General features: G+C 40.3%; 1 protein-coding gene across 1 annotated transcript; it reads left to right on the top strand.

Moving 5' to 3' along the window:
• Positions 1-263: 263 nt before the first annotated feature.
• LOC310926104 (protein-glutamine gamma-glutamyltransferase K-like) lies at positions 264-11,559 on the top strand (the record flags this gene model as incomplete). Its single annotated transcript, XM_083888205.1, has 13 exons — positions 264-552; positions 657-848; positions 5,163-5,414; positions 6,374-6,492; positions 6,584-6,691; positions 7,350-7,527; positions 7,622-7,760; positions 8,161-8,353; positions 8,520-8,673; positions 8,788-9,072; positions 9,851-10,011; positions 10,098-10,234; positions 11,403-11,559. The coding sequence occupies 13 exons, from the start codon at positions 264-266 to the stop codon at positions 11,557-11,559; spliced, it is 2,364 nt and encodes a 787-aa protein (XP_083744331.1).
• Between the last annotated feature and the right edge of the window lie 5,625 nt (positions 11,560-17,184).

The following is a 17,184-nucleotide window of genomic DNA, read 5'->3' on the forward strand; positions in this document are numbered from 1 at the left end:
TATCTTTGCATAAATGAATTATCCTGTTTATTCAAATGGACATAGCCTTCAGTTAAAGTGGAGTGAACCCCAGGACGGATTATGGAAATAGCAATTAGCAGCCAGAGGGCGACTCCACAGATTGCTAAAATAACAGTTTGAATATTATGTAAATCAGAATAATTAAAAAAAGGTGTTGCTGTCTAAAAACAACTCATCTTTAACATGATTATTGATCAAAAAGTATATTTCTTCTTCTGAAGTATATTCTGTTCCCCTGTAGGATGCCTGTAGAAACACGATCCATCAGAGACAGCTCTGCAGTTGGTCGTTTTCCATCTGTCACTCTCGGGTTTGGGGAGGACACCGAGGAAGAAAAGGAGCAACCGGAGGAAAACAATGTTCAGGGAGAAAACGCGTGTCAGCGCTGGCTGCGAAAGGTCTGTCCATGCTGCTGTCGCAACGCCAATGAGGAGGAAGTCACAGACACTTTGGTCACAGGGGTTGATGAGCTGGATAAGGAGGATGGCATAAATGATGAGAAACCTGCGACTGGGGACAACGAGTTGGAGGGTAACAAGAGCTCACAATACAATGTACTGAAAAATGCACAATGTAAAATACCACAGCTGAGATAAAACTCCCCACTCTTTTCTCTCTCTCTTTTTTTTTAACAGAACTCCTTCTCAACGTGCGATCGATAGACCTAATGAAAAGCATATCAGGGGAGAACCGAACTGAGCATCACACAGAGCTCTACCTGAGCGACAACCTCATTATTCGCAGAGGACAGACTTTCCAGATGTGGATTACCCTGTCTCGACCCTTTGACCGCACCACTGACAAACTTCACCTTGAGCTCAAAACAGGTTAGAGTTATTTACCATATCATCAATGTTTCGGGGTTTTCTACACTCAATTCAAAATACCAAGGTCTTTTAGGTTTTGTTTTCAGACGTAACTGGCAACCCGTGGTTGCTCAGCAGCTGAGACTTTACTGACTGCAATGATTGGTAGATGGCGGTAGGTGGCGCCACATGCCAAAACATGATTTCAAAACATAAACATGATTTGCAGTCTGCAAAATATTTTTTTTAATTCAAATATTTTGTCTGTACTGTTGTTGTTGGTGAGTTCAGTTTGTTATATGAACATTATTTCTGAGTCTCTGTGACATATTAGGAGGATTTTATGGCCAGTTGCTTTAGATTTATTACATAATGCACCTTTAAGTGATTTTATAAAAAGTGACTTCAACTTCTACCAAAGTCTGGTAAGATACTTGTACTTTTACTCAAGTATCCCTTTTAAGTACAACACGGGTAGTGCATAATCAGTTCAAAGACAGATGGAGACAACAGCAACATTGCACGAGTAAAGCGAGCCAACTGCCAACAGATTGGATTAAACATGAAAAAACAACTTTTTACTTCTCAAATAACCAGATTGTTCAGCAGTTTGATATGTTTTCTTTGTCATTCATGTGAGACAGTCATCCATGTAAAAAAGAACTTACTATCGCTATGTTAAGACAGTTGTGCTTGCTTTAGCAGAATAACAACTGAAGTATATTGAAGCTTGAAAATGACTGCTTAAAAAAACAGCCAAAAAGAAAACAGTTTTTCTTCTTATTTCTCGGTTCAAATTCCAGTTTTTTCGGTGACGGATAAACAGTGTGTTCTATTTTCCCACTGCAAAGCCTATACGACATGAAGCCAATTACTGCCAGAACACTTGTTTTTTAAAATTCCAAGTGAAACTCGATAGTTAAATATTCTGACTTTGGTTTGCATTTCAGAGAGGCTGCACTTTAAATGCACCCCCAGGGACTGGAGAGAGATCTGGAGCAGACTGAATGCCACAGTTTGCTTTACGTCTATTTGTTGCAATTAGACAATTAGGCCAATTATCCTAAGATTTCCCCAAGGTGCTAGTAGATGAAATGTTCTAATGTTAGAAGAAGCTAGGACATTTCAGGCAAATTGTAACAGCTTTTTTCATCAAACATTTAAATATTCACACACACAAATACACACACATACTAGAGTGATGTCAATCAATGAGGAAGTGAATAGGTCATCTGAATCATCCTATGATGACGATGAATACATACAGCAACAACTTTGGATAAGTAGTTTTCCAGATAGACGCGCTGAGGGAGAAGTTGGTCTTGACCTTGCAAAGGCTAAGCACAGCTGCTCACCTGGTGTCTCATTCTGCTGCGATTGAGTCTCCTGCTTATTTTTTCAGTTACTCGTTGAGGGAAATTCAGCGGCTCATTCGTTTCTGGTCACAATGGCTGTTTCTTTCATTTCTGTGGTGGGCGGGCTCTGATTCCAGTTGTCGCACACAATCGCTCGTCCGCCTGCCGCTGAATATCGCGGGGCGAAATTGCAGCATTGTGACTTGGTTCTCTGTGAAGTCATTGGTAAACATGGCAGACAAAGACGTGATCACACCCACTGAGGAAAGGGGGGGGGGTATATATAAATATATATATACGCCAAGCAGTGCTGAGGTTATCCACTTTGACTTTACATGAAACATTCCTCCTCTGACACAATGGCTGTGATTTCACACAAGACATTTGGAGATAATTTAGCACATTTTTATAAAGATGTTATTTAACTGGGGCCACATGGTTGGTGTAGTGGTTGGCACCCTTTTCTTGCACAGCAACAAGACTCAAGTATAAGTCCCAGTCGGAACAAGGGCTTTTCTGCATGTTCTCCCCGTTTTCTGCGGGTTCACAGGTTTCCTCCCACATTCCAAAAACATGCAATATTGGGATTAGGTAAATTGGACATTAAATTGACTGTAAATGTGAGAGTGAATAGTTGTTTGTCTCTATATGTGCCCCTGTGATGGACTGGTGATCTGTCCAGGGTGTGACCCTGCTTATCGCCCTATGTCAGCTGAGATTGGCACACAAGGCATGGCCCTCATGTGCAGGATAAAGTGGTAGAAGATGGATGGATGCATGTTTTTAACTCCATAGAGTCAGATAGTGAATAATAGGCTTCAGGTTTTTTTTTTACAAGGATTTTGAAAGGCGGCAGTTATTAAACATGTAGTGAGAATGCTCGATTATAAAAGATCAGTGAAAAGGCTGTTTTTCAGCTACTTTAATGCGTTCTTGTTTCTAAACAATGACTTTAATGCTTTTTGTTTGGCTTTTAGTCACCACCACATCACTGAGATTGCACCTATTAAAATTTTAATGACACTTAAGTACCAGTCTCTGTACTTCTGCAAGCACGGCGCTGCAATCAACAATGGTGACCTATACTGTAGTGATCAACAGGCCAGGCAGTGGGTGTGAAGACAGGAGCTCGATAAAAATTAAATAAAGTGCACAGACAATATAGACAAGAATAGAAATACTGACAAATAAAGAGAGACAAACATGCCACATTAGTTCTTTTTGCTTGCGCTGGTTATAATACAGAGCCAAACAAACCACAGTGGAGTTCCTTAAAACTTTGCATATGGATAAGAATGAGCTCTTTAAGGAAATACACAGGCCACAAACATAAACTGATCTGCTTGTTTTATTGTTGTGAATAAATGGTGTATTATAATGTAAAATGTATTATGTATAATACTCTTGTTATGCTGATGACTTACAACTCTACACATTATAGATGAATATCTGCATCAAAGGGTAAATAGATGTAATATAATAACCTTGATGACACTGGAACTACATCTTACATTTAAACAGCCAAATTAAGAGAAGTAAAGAATATATAAAGAATGAGAGGATGTCTGAACAACATGCATTTATTTTCAGCAAGCTGGACTACTATATTGGTGTCTTCACAGACAAAAAAAGCTCTATGATCTCACATCCAAAATAAATCTCAGCTGTGACTCCCTCTCCCAGCATCCTCAGAAAGTAGAGCACATCAGACCAGAATGTTCATCACCACAGTGGCGTCCTGTGTGTCAGAGGACACAATTTAAAATGCTACTGCTCGTCTGTAAAGCAATAAATGAACTTGGGCCCGTATATGTTTCTGATTTACTCGTATGCAACAAAGCGTCACGACCCCTCAGGTCGTCTTGGGCAGATTTACTCAGTGCTCTCACAATCACATGCAAGGGGGAAGGAGAAGTTCTGGGCAAACAATGTCTTATTAATCTTGTCCAATGTTCTTTGACTGCAATGTTGCCGTTTAAATTTAAAGAACAAAAAAGTACATTTTCCAAATGGTGTTAGAAATGTACTGTTTTGGTGGTTTTCTTTTTCTGTTTTTTTTTTTTTTCATACCCCCCAATGCAGAAGGCCTTGTTACATATGGACAGTATATATTTCACTGTGGAGTCAAGCAACACTGAGCAAAGTTTCCATTTATAGCACAGCTGTGCTGTGTTCATATGTTGACATTAGTTGGTTTGTTACTGTAGGACAGTACCCACTGGATTTTGGCATTTCGGTTTCTCTTGACTGAAACAGACACACAAGTAGGACTGCAGGCACTGTGTGAAATATGAAATACCCCCCGGAAAGCCTCAAAAACAAAATGTGTCTAAAAACGTAATTAGCAATCGTCATTAAAACATTTTTTTAAACTTACTTTGCCTAATATGTCTATTATTCATGATTCAAAAAAATTATTATATTCTGTTTTTGTCTGGCAAAAGCAGCGCCGGTCCTTTCCACACAGGAAAGGCTTGCTGATTATGCAAATTAGTTTGGATCTTAGTTTGTTAGTGTGTTTAAACAAAAAACATGTTTATTTTCTGTTAATTTACCATTTTTTAAACGTGTTACAGTCTAATTGGAAAACATGTTCTTTTCTCAATGTTTTTTTGTTGTAATTTCAGTTTTACATATATGATCGACATACATAATACACTTTGCATGCTTTCTTATCCTTTATAACCAGATAAAATGTCAATTATTTTATTTGTAATTTTGTATTTTAATGTTTTAATTAATTCCTTTCTAAATGGCGCTGTGGAAAAGGCCCACACAAGCCCACATCTGACAGGGAAGCCACACCTGGAACCCTCCAAAAGGGTTCCAGGTGTGGCCTTTTATGAAAAGGTTCTACCTGGAGCCAAAAATGGTTCTCCTATGAGGACAAGCTGAAGAACCTTATATGGTTCTACTTAGCCCTTTTATTTCTAAGAGTGCACCTCATGTAGGTCACCTGTGTCTCCTGTCACCTCTACAGGGCCACTGCCAACACTGGCGAAGGGAACCCATGTCATCATCCCTTTAGTGGAAGACCTGGTGGACGGCCGTTGGGAGGCATCTGTCGTGAGACAGGATGACAAAAGAATGAAGCTGTCCGTGAACTCGTCCCCCGCGGCGCTCATTGGCCGATATCAACTCAGGGTGGAAACGAGCTGCGCGAATGGCAAGGCCATTTCCACACATGACCCTGCGAATGACATCATCGTGTTGTTCAACCCCTGGTGTGAAGGTAAACATGGCTTTAAAGAAACCCAAAAAAGTTATACTAGTACTGCTTTATTGGTAAAACATTTTCCAAGACACATGAGAGGATTTAAAAACCATGGAGCTCAACAATAACTAACCTAAAAAAAAAAAAAAAAGCAGTGACTTCACAGTCTCCACTGGTTGCCTAGAAACTGCTGAGAGCCAAGACACAGTCCAGTGAATTGTCGTTTTCACACTGAAACTTTTTTTTTCTTTTTTTAATGTAAATGTCAATGTAGAGTAGACCCTAAAAGGTTTTGTTATCAGTGAACACATGTATGTTAGTTGTCTATTGCTTCCAGACACACACACACACACACACACACACACACACACACACACACACACACACACTAAACAGCTATTATGACAACCTCAGCAGCCCTTTGACAAGTTTCTTTTCAAGTCTTTATTTAATTTTAAAAATAATCTATTATAATCTAAAATTCTAATAATTTATTAAAATTAGGCATTTTCTTGATTTTTAACTGAACCCTCATAGACCCAGTCAAAAATAAGTGATGCAAAAGTCTGAGGCCATCATTAGATTTGTTGTTTTAGCAATGATGATCATGACCAGACATAATTATGTGCAGTTTCAAATAACTTTATTTCTTTTTTCAGGAAAAACAGCTTGAGGTTAAAGTGTCGCTTATTCAGTGCGACCTGCTTATGCTTGAACAGTAACACGAGGATCTGGAGTTCTTAAAAAGCCAGTGGAACTTTAATTAATGTTAATTTATTATGCCGTGACATGCTTGAGCATTACATACAACAACTCATCTTCAGTTTGTTAATATATAAGACCAACCTTCAATCACATTATTTAAATCCAAATGCCCCTGATCACATAATTTGACAGACATAAAAACAATAAAGACATTTGCACAGTACTACCTGTATGTCATTGTTTGTTATAAGGCTGTACTTACTGTCTTTCAGACGACACAGTGTTCATGGACTCAGAGGAAGAGCGACACGAATATGTCCTGAACGATGTCGGACTAATCTACTACGGAACAGAGAATCAAATTGGAGTGAGGACGTGGAACTATGGACAGGTAAGTGACCTGGGTTAACGGTGATGAGTGACTGAGTAACAGATGCTGACTGTGTGTTTTCTTTCTATTTCCTCTTTTTTTGTTGGTTCAGTTCGATGATGGGATTCTAGCTGCCTGCCTCTTTGTCCTGGAAAAGAGTGGAGTTCCTCCGTCTGGTTGGGGAGACCCAGTTAATGTGGTGCGGATTGTCTCAGCCATGGTGAGACCGTCATGCCATTTGTTTATTTTTAATTTGAATTTTTTAAAGGAGTATACAGCACAAATGAGTGTCAATACAAAAATCTGTCCATGAAGACAGTTCAGTGCACAGGTGGCACACAAACATGCAGCCATGAGGCAAAGGTTAGAGTAAAAAACAGTAATAACTCTATTGGAAAAAATACAGTGCAGCATCCCAGAAAAATAAGTGCATAATCGCACATTCAAAGAATGCAATTGCCACCGTGTAGCAACGTGGACCATGAGAGGACAATGTCGTTATGTTGGTTCACCACTCGTATGTCCACTCTGTAATATTACTGGATGAATAATACATTTCAAAAGAGACACTCTTTGGCGTAAAAAACACTTTGATGATCCTCTTCCTTTCCCCCCACTGCTACAACAAGGTCAGTATTTTTCTTAGTGAAATGTCTCAACAATTGACAATAACTATTGGAAATTCTTGGTTAATTACAGAAGATGAAGCCTCTTCTTTGCTGGTAATCCTTGCAGAAAAGAAAGAAAGAAAGTGTAATTGTGTTTACAAACAGCTGCTGAGCACCTACTCAAATGAAACCTCCGAGCTTTGTGACCTTCAGATTCTGATCTTTACAAAAATCTCAAATCAAAAAAATCATCCGTCCACATTTATCCAGATCAATTCCCCTGATGACCGTGGTGTTGTGGAGGGAAACTGGTCAGGAATCTATACAGATGGAACTAGTCCGACAACGTGGAGTGGAAGCGTGGAAATCCTCAAGGAATACCATGAAAACAAAGGCACCCCTGTTAAGTATGGCCAGTGCTGGGTTTTTGCGGGCGTCTTCACTACAGGTGAGCACATGTTTGTGTTCATCGTCGTCTTCTGTTAATGTTAATGATGTTAATAATGCGGCAGATACTGACCTCTGATGCTGAAACTGCTTAGTGCTACGGTGTTTGGGCGTCCCCGGGCGAACTGTGACCAACTACCAGTCAGCTCATGACACGGACGTCTCCTTGACATCGGATGTGTACCTGGACGAGAACCTGGACCCTATAGAAGAGTTCAATGTGGACTCTATCTGGTGAGTTCCATCACTGTCTTTTGTGTTTTAGATTTCATTTCATCCCTTGCTTTTTTCACCCCTTGGTATTCCAATTCTTGTATATGTAGACTAGATTAACCAGATTAACCGAATCCAAAGAACAACATTGGTTAGCATTTTGTGTTGCTACACAAATCACAAAAATACTTCTGTGCAGTCTCTTGTACATACCATAAATTGATCCAATCACTGCTGCCTACAACAATGGGACAAAGGGACAACGGCAGATGCTACTACTTATACTGTAACGTACAACAGTCTTGAAGGGATGTCCCATTTTTTAGGGCTACATTTTAACCAGGGGCAGGGGTAAAAAAAAGAAATGGGATTGGGCTTCCTCTTCGTGATAAATGTGACACCTGAGCTCTTTGGCCTGAAGGAACTTTCATGTGTGGAACGACTGCTGGATGGCTCGTCCAGACTTACCCCATGGATACGGAGGCTGGCAAGCCGTTGACGCCACGCCTCAGGAGACCAGCCAAGGCACCTTCCGCTGTGGTCCTGCGTCTCTTACTGCTGTGCGCAATGGCCAGGTGTACCTCAAACACGACTGTCCGTTTGTGTTCGCTGAGGTATGTGGAACACATTGTCTCACTTACAGCACAGGGCCTGTAAGAATGGCCAATTACTCGTTCAGTTGTGTACTAAGACTAATAATGAGCCATCATCAAATGGTACACATTTTTTCCTTTATTCTCTGACTCTCCCACTGTTTCTCTCCACTCTGTGCACCTTCAGGTAAACAGTGATAAAATCTACTGGCAGAAGAATGCAGATGGGACCTTTAGTCAAATCTACAGTGAGAAAAAAGCCGTAGGCCACAAGATTAGCACCAAGGCCATTGGTTCTGACGAGCGCAGTGACATCACACACCTTTACAAGCACCTTGAAGGTATCAACAAACAAAACCCACACACTGAAAGCAACGGGGTATGAGACACAAAACTCTTATCGGAATGGTTTCTACTGTGTTGCTTTATTGAATTGAATCTCTGGTCACCCTCAGGCACAGAGGCGGAACGTATCGCTGTGGAAACGGCGTGTCGCTACGGCTCCAAAGCGGAGGCCTATTCATCTCCCACAGCCGAGGATGTCTCTATAGAAGTCACCATGGAGGGCGAAGGTCCCGAGATGGGACAGGACGCCGAGCTGACCCTCACGTTGCGTAACAGCAGCACTGAGAATCGCACGGTTATCCTTCACAGCCAAGTGGCAGTCATGTACTACACCGGCGTCCACAAGGCCACGATCAGGAAGGATGTCACAGACGTGGACCTACTGTCCAGCGAGGGTGAGTGGAAGGTTGTAGGGTTAGATTTCAGGAGGAAGAAGTAGGTTGATGCACTTTGGTTTATTTATTTATTTATTTTGCCTGGATGCTCATAACCAGTATACCTGATAATTCACTGCTCTTTGTACAGTTCAGTGACTGCTAATATGATGCATTTAGCTCAGCATTGCTTTGCACAAAGATTAAGAAATGAACAGACTTACGGTATAATAATATAATAATTTTAGGGACCATTTCTCACAAAAAGAGAACAGCATAAACAGTGATATTACATTAAATAATCGATTTGTTGTTACACAAATATATTCTTTATAGTTTAGGAAAGCAAATTGACTGCAGACGAGCAGTATTATTTGACAACAGGGCTGTTCCCAGATAAACAAACAGCTTCTCCTTGAACCTTTATTCCAAGTGAAGGAGTATGCACCCTTACATCAGGGATGGATATAGTAATTTATGCAAACTGCTAAAAAAAATATTCTCACCGTACTTAAATGAATTGTTTATTTCCATTATTGTATGTTTTATATTATTTGTTATCCTAAAGTTATACTTATTATAGTTATCAGTTTCCATTCTTAATATAAACTTTTATTAAACATGAATTAATAATTATTATTAGCATGTATAAAATATTTTACTTTTATGGTGCTTTATCATAGTTTTATAGATATTCCTGCACGCATGTTTGTATAATTTACATGGGATTTTATATACAATAATTTAAGCGATATGCATGCATTGTAACATAGTAATTGTTGCCTTTTCCTGTTTACAGTTAAGATTTTGGAGTGGTCCCTGACGTACCAAGACTGCAAAGACAAACTGATAGATCAGGCCGCCCTCATGCTAACGCTCTCCGGCAGAGTTAGAGAAACACAGCAGGTCCTGGCCACTCAGTTCAGTTTTCGACTCAGGACCCCAAACCTCTTCCTGACGGTCAGTCAAACTACAAAACTTGTAAAATACACACAATAAATGTAAGATCTGACACTGTTTTCCTCCTTTGTTTTGCTGACACACAGCCTGTTGGTAAGGCTGTGGTCGGAGAGAGGATGGCGGTGAAGATTTCGTTTACAAACCCACTACCACTGGTGCTGAAAGCTGTGATATTCCACGTGGAGGGACTCGGCCTCCTCACTGCACGAAAGAGTCATTTTGGGTAAGAAGAAAGATATATTTATTCAGTATTCCCAACATATTTAAAATGGACTCACTTTTTAAAGACAATTGTGACGCAAGATATATTATTTTATTATTCAAGTTATTTAAACTAGTGCAGTGCCCGTAGGAAGTATGTATTCCTATAGTGGGAGCTGAAGATGACTTTTCAGTTGTGGTTGTGGCTGACAGTCACAACAGCTAGCTACGCTAATGCTAATCGAAAATGCAAACATTTGCATTGTGCCTAATGAGGTTGCCCAGTCTTTGTATTATGTTAGCCCTACGCTAATGCGAATCGTAGCCTCGCTAGCTTACCTTTGGAAACAGGTTCGCCAAGTTAGGCGCAAAGTAGTAGCATGCTAATGCAAAATAAATATGTGCCTGCGTATTGGTGAATGGACACCGACTCCGTCGTTTCAGTATAACACACTCTTAGAAATAAAAATGCTAATAGGTTCTTCGGCTTGTCCTCATAGGAGAACCCTTTTTGGCTCCAGGTAGAACATTTTTATACCTGAAACCCTTTTGGAGGGTTCCACCAAGAACCCTTTTATAACCCTTTATTCAGGAAAGGGGTTTTAAAGGGTTCTCTGGATCAAAATGGTTCTTACTGGAACCATTAGTGTTACCAAGAACCCTTGAAAAACCCTTTCTTCGGGAAAGGGTTTTTCAGAATCAAATGGTTCCAGGTAGAACCTCAGCCCTTGTAGAAGGACACTTTTGGAACCCTTATTTCTAAGAGTGCACCATGTTCTGCGGTGAACCGCGTGAAAATGTCTCAGCCACCGTGAGGACAGCCTCTTCACTATGACCTCCAGACAGCACAGCTGCTGCTGATGAGCCGCTGCCTGCCTGGTGTACCGTGATAAATCAGCGAAAATTAAAATGAAAATCAAGGATGCACACCATCGGGCCATGCTTAACACATTTGCAAAGTCTTAGGGTGATCTGTCAGCAAGATATGCCGGTCACAGACACACAGACGCAACTTGCTTTATAGATAGATGATTAAATAAATAAAAGTAGACCATCAGTGGATCCCAGCCCAGTCTCTGGGGATGATTGTTTTCATGCTCTGTATCATACATGTTTTTTTTTTTCTTTAAACTACCTTTCCTGCCTTTCTCTTTTGTGACTGCCACTGTCATTTCCTGTCCTCCCCTCAGAGATATTGGCAGCCATGCCTCTGTGTCTCTCACTGAGCACTTTGTCCCCACCCTGTCTGGACCGAGGAAATTAATGGCTTCACTGGACTGCAGGCAGCTCACTCAGGTTCATGGTGTGACAGAGATCACTGTGGAGGAGAGCAACGCCGCTCCATAGCCACTTGAAACAATAGCACTGACTCTTTTATTTTCTAAATGAAGTATTTATCCATGTAATTTATACTGACAGTTTGAATTTTAACCATCAAAGATGTGGCCCTGCTTTATTTTTCAAGACTCTCAAAATGAACAATGACCACAGACAAACTAATCATGGAAACATCTGAGAAGAAGGTAACGCTTGAGGGATTTCATCTCAAAATATTATAACATTTTATATTATATGAAATCCAGTATTAGCATACATCAAGTTCTTTGACATTCAAATATGGAAAATCATATGGTTTGCCAATAATGCATTATATTTATAGGGTGCAACTATATGCCAAAATCCTGCAGTGGTTACATAATGTTGCAGCTTAAAAGACAGAAAATGTGGAGGTCGTATTTTATATTTATTCATATCGCTAATTTATTTTTGTTTGTTTTCATTGCACTTGAGAGTAAAATCAATTTTATATTCCGTGTTTTTGGTGTTGTGTCCTGCATCAAAGAATGTATGGTTGCTATGGAACCGACACAGTTGGTGCCAAAAGTAGTGCTGCTGTGAGCGTTTCTGGTCACACTCTCGGATTTTCGTGCAGTAACTGCAGGGGCAAAACAGCAGACTGCATTCAGAACTTAAGCCTACGCACAAGCTTAAAGGGCAATGTCAGTTAACCAGATAGAACACATGCGCCACACTGCAGCGTAGTGAGTGAGCATTTTGGATATTCAGAGAATGATCATGGGGTTGTTCCAGAAGACGGCTATCCAATCTACAAAAAAAAATCTACTTTACCCTCTTCTAAAGGTTCCGACACCTCGAATTTATTGCAACAGCTTTGCATCTTTAAGGTCACCATCCAGCCACACATGGCTGAGCTGTTAATGTAGTGAATCAACCAGAAATGTGTCACTTATTGTCAATGCAGTGGCTGTGAGTATTGCACCCAATTCTCCTCAGACTGTAACCCAGTCCAAGGACAATGCAATAAAACCTGTTATTAAAAAGTAATTGAAAAAATATCTGCATTAATTGTAATTGTATAACCATGAAACCTTGTGTTTTTTTTCCCCTCAATTATTTGTACGATCAATATTTTAAATTGTTGGATCCCAAAACTCAACATTCCTCACCTCATGAAGGAGCGCCATAGGCTTTTACAAGTTTAAATAACTCATGAAACATGAAAAATCACCTCTTTAGCAAGTGTTAAAGGTCACTTCTATTCTAAGGTGGTGTAGAATCCTGGGCAGTGCAACGTGGTGGGCTCGAGATGTTGTAATAAGGGCTCATTCTACGGTAAGGGAAAAGACAGAAGTGTGTCGTTTAAGGTGATGAAACACAACATTTAAAACAGAATTTGAGTTTAGCCTGAGCATGAGTGCAGTCATCAGTCTGGCTTATCGGTGACAAGATAATGTACAGATAAGCAAACGTTTGATTTCCTGATCAGCTCCAGCTCTGGCAGTGTTGAAGCCTTAGGCAAGATTTCACGTTTTTTTTTTTTTTAGTGCGACTGTGATTAGAAAAGAGCAACACCACTTTGTTGTTGACACATGAACGCACCAGAATTATATTTTCATTGTGTTTTTGAGACATTTTTGATGCCTCAGTGTTTTTATGCTGCTATACTACAACATTTTGTATGACCTTTCTTAAGGTTTCACAGTATCTCTGTTTGCTTGCTGGAGTTTATGACATAAGTTGACTTTGTAAAGGTTGTTTTCCCACAAATTATTTTGGTGCTCAGTCACAACAGCTAGCTACGCTAATGCTAATCCAAAATGAAAACATTTACGTTGTGCCTAATGAGGTTGCACAGTGTTTGTATTATGTTAGCCCTACGCTAATGCTAATCGTTGCCTCATTAGCTTACCTTTGGAAACAGGTTCGCCAAGTTAGCCGCAAAGTAGTAGCATGCTAATGCAAAATAAATATGTGCCTACGTATTGTTGAATGGACACCGACTTCGTTGTTTCAGTATAACACACTCTTAGAAATAAAAGTGCTAAGTAGAACCATATATGGTTCTTTGGCTTGTCCTCATAGGAGAACCCTTTTTAGCTCCAGGTAGAACCTTTTTATAAAGCAAGAACCCACCAAGAACCCTTTTAAAATCCTTATTCAGGTAAGGGGTTTTAAAGGGTTCTCTGGATCAAAATGGTTCTTACTGGAACCATTAGTATTACCAAGAACCTTTTCTTCGGGAAAGGGTTTTTCAGAAGCAAATGGTTCCAGGTTGAACCTCAGCCCTTGTAGAAGGACACTTTTGGAACCCTTATTTCTAAGAGTGCACCATTTCACGATCTAGCATGTTGTCCCCTTGTGTGTGTTGGTTTTCCTCCGGTTCTCTGGCTTCCTCCCACAGTCCAAAAACATGCAATATGGGGATTAGGTAAATTGGTCACTCTAAATTGACCGTAGGTGTGAGAGTGTAAGTGAATGGTTGTTTGTCTCTATATGTGGCCCTGTGATGGACTGGTGAACTGTCCAGGGTGTACCCCGCCTATCGCCCTATGTCAGCCCCCTGCGACCCTCCGGTGGAGGATAAAGCGGTAGATAATGGATGGATGGATGGATTTCACGATCTAACGTCAGCACTGAGAACATTTATTTTATTAGTTAAACTCTATTTAAAGTTTGGCTGATGGAGGTAATGAAGCACAGCAGCTTCATTATACAGATGCCCAAAAAAACACTCCAGCATTATGGAAAATATAATACCCGAGGCTTTTACAGTGGGAGGCAGGCCTCCCCAGGAGGCTTCCAAACTATTGCAGGGGGGGAAGCTCAGTGAATTAATTATTTATTAGTCACCAAATGAGAACATGTTGAACAGACTAAATGTGTGAGATCTAGTTAAAGTGATAGCTCAGAGATACTGTATATAGCGGATAATTGTTTTGGCTGCTTTCCCAGAGTCGGAAAGTAATCCAATGCCTCAGGATGAGTGTCATAATCCTGACTGCAGAAGCATCCAGACAATGGAGTAAATGAGGACATGTTTTCCCCGGTTTGATATGAAACAAATAAATAAATATTTGTATCAGAAACGAATAAAGTTGCAACTGAGAAGAAGTTGTGACTTTTCCAGCATAATGGGACAAATATTTGTTGTGCCACCAGCCAGATGCAGGCATTGTTTCCGTCATTCTATTGCACTGACAAGTGAAACCAGTGAAACTAATGAGTGTCTCAGAGAAACATCCATGCACTTTCCTCTGACTTTATTTATTTAACTACTTTTTTTCCTGCACACGCTGCCTACTGTTGTAATGGAAAGTCCCCCCGAAAGGTCCTATACCAGAGGCATGGGAACCTGCACAAGACTGTGCTTTACTGGACAGAGATGACATTAGATGTGAATCTGTTGGAGCCACTCTTACAGTTTGGTGGTTACAGCCCCACGTGTCTTTACTCCCCACATCTTTCTCTAGCTCTTCTTTAAGCCTTGATTTATCAAGAAGCTTCCATTCCTTCATTTTGATGTCGCCGTCACCTGGGATCGCCACTTCCATCACCACTGCCCTCCATTGCTGCCAAGTACTAGTGTTAGGCGACTATCAAAAAACTATTGAGTCGCCGAGAGGCTAAGTGAAGGAACTTTTGGAAGCTAGATGCCAGACGCGCTTCTTCTGGCAATAAACACTGTGGACTCAATATAATTGCAGTTTTTGGTTATTTTTTTGAGGCAAAACGTTTTTGTGAGCGTGTAAACGGTACGTATAAGTGGTCAGCAAAGAAGGAGCTTCCTCCCCTCACCCTCTCAGTTCATTCAATGCAGGTACAGAACAGCTGATTTCACTACTATGCTGACATAACACCCCAGCTGGCTCCTCCCCCTATGTGACACACAACCAATACCACTACCTGACACCTACAACTAGGTTCAGTCGATTAGCCACCAGCAGTTCTTCTGTCTACATCTGGGAGTCCCATAGGATCTTAGGGCTATCATGCTCAAATGGAGTTTGATTCCCGGTTAGGGCATTGTCATTCATATCAATGCCCTAAAGGTCAACATTATGCAAGGTCCTTATGCTATAGGCCTATACCTCCAACATGAGTTTCCTCTTTGGAATATCTCTTGATCAGATTACTTTCTGAATTTGATCTTTTAGTCATAATGCCACAATGACAAAGTACAAGCTAATTGTTGAAATACGGAGTATAAAGGATGATAGAAAAAGTACCCCATAGTTTGTTTCTTCCTTCTCATGTCAGCGTCTATTTCTTTTTTTTAAACAAATGATGTGTTCTGAGGTTTTTCTGTGCCGCGAGATGAATGGCCATCTAAATGAGAACTCGACAATTGAGCATTGCACACCCTCCTGTGCATCAAATAAAGATAAATAGACCTTGCTTTCCGTGGGCTGGAAAAGCACCAACATAATCAATAATGTAAAAAAACAAAAAAACAACAACTCTCTTGTATGTAGGTAGGTGCCCCACACTAATCTATGTCTGGCAGCTGACATCAGGGGCCTGTTCCTGGAGCACTTAAACGAATTACAGCCATTATTACTGTTGCCAGGTGTGTTTCGAGGTTGTGCTTAAAGTAGATATAATGTCCAAATTTGACTTTGTTTGCAGTACTGTGCAAAAGTCTCAGAGCACCACCAGCTCTGTTGTTTTTATGTCTGTCAGAGTCTGTGATCGTTGGCATTTGGATTGTAATCATGTGAAAGTTGGTCTTATATATTAACAAGCTGTAATAGATCTTTTTCACAGCTTTTCGTTTTTTAATACTAATGACATTAATTAGAGTTCCACTCCAGTTTTTAGAGCACCAGGCTTGTAAGTGCGAGGATAAATACGTGACACTTTGACTCGCAGAAGCTGTTGTTTTTCCTTCGTCTTAAATACGTGTTATTTAAAAACTGCACAAATGCTTCCCACATTTTCTGGCTGTGTTCCAACAAAGTGAGGAACAATTATACAGTATCATTGCTCAAACAGCAAATCTAATGATGGCCTAAGACCTTTTGCAAAGTTCTGTATATAATTGTGGAGCAGGTGTGTTTTATTACGCCGCATAAGCAAAGACCACATCCTCAATTTCCGACTGGATTACTGGATATCCTGTATAGATATAACGACTTGCTAAATCCTTTAACATGCACCTTGGATCAGTGTCAGACAAAGATCCATAAAATGTTGACACTTTAATCTTGGCTTTGCATAACAATCAACAGTTTAGTTTGAGGAATTAAACAGTGATAAAATATGTATGAGCACAGAATCTTATACTGTAGCCTACATAAGCAGTTTTTTGCTTCCACACGTTGAGTCAGGAGTGCATTACAAAGATGTAAATTGCTTCATGATTCCACACAAACAACTGTCTGGGTTAAGCTCTTTCTATGCCCATAGCCTAATGTCGCTAATATCTGTTGAGTGGTTATTGAAGCAGACTGAATTGCCCGAGCAGAGGCGATTAAGCTCTCGTGTGTGTCAGATGTTGCTGATGTGGTGTATGTGTGTTTATTAATGTGAGTTATCTCCCTGGCAGTGACGTGTGTTTCCGATTGATGATTTACATAGCAAGTTTTTACTTTTGCATTGTTTGTGTCTGAACCTTACAGCTCCCATAGAGTGGTCCTATCGCACATATATGTTAGATATGGAGGTCTACTT

Source organism: Microchirus variegatus, assembly GCF_963457635.1.
Source record: "Microchirus variegatus genome assembly, chromosome: 4".
Taxonomy (NCBI): Eukaryota; Metazoa; Chordata; class Actinopteri; order Pleuronectiformes; family Soleidae; genus Microchirus; species Microchirus variegatus.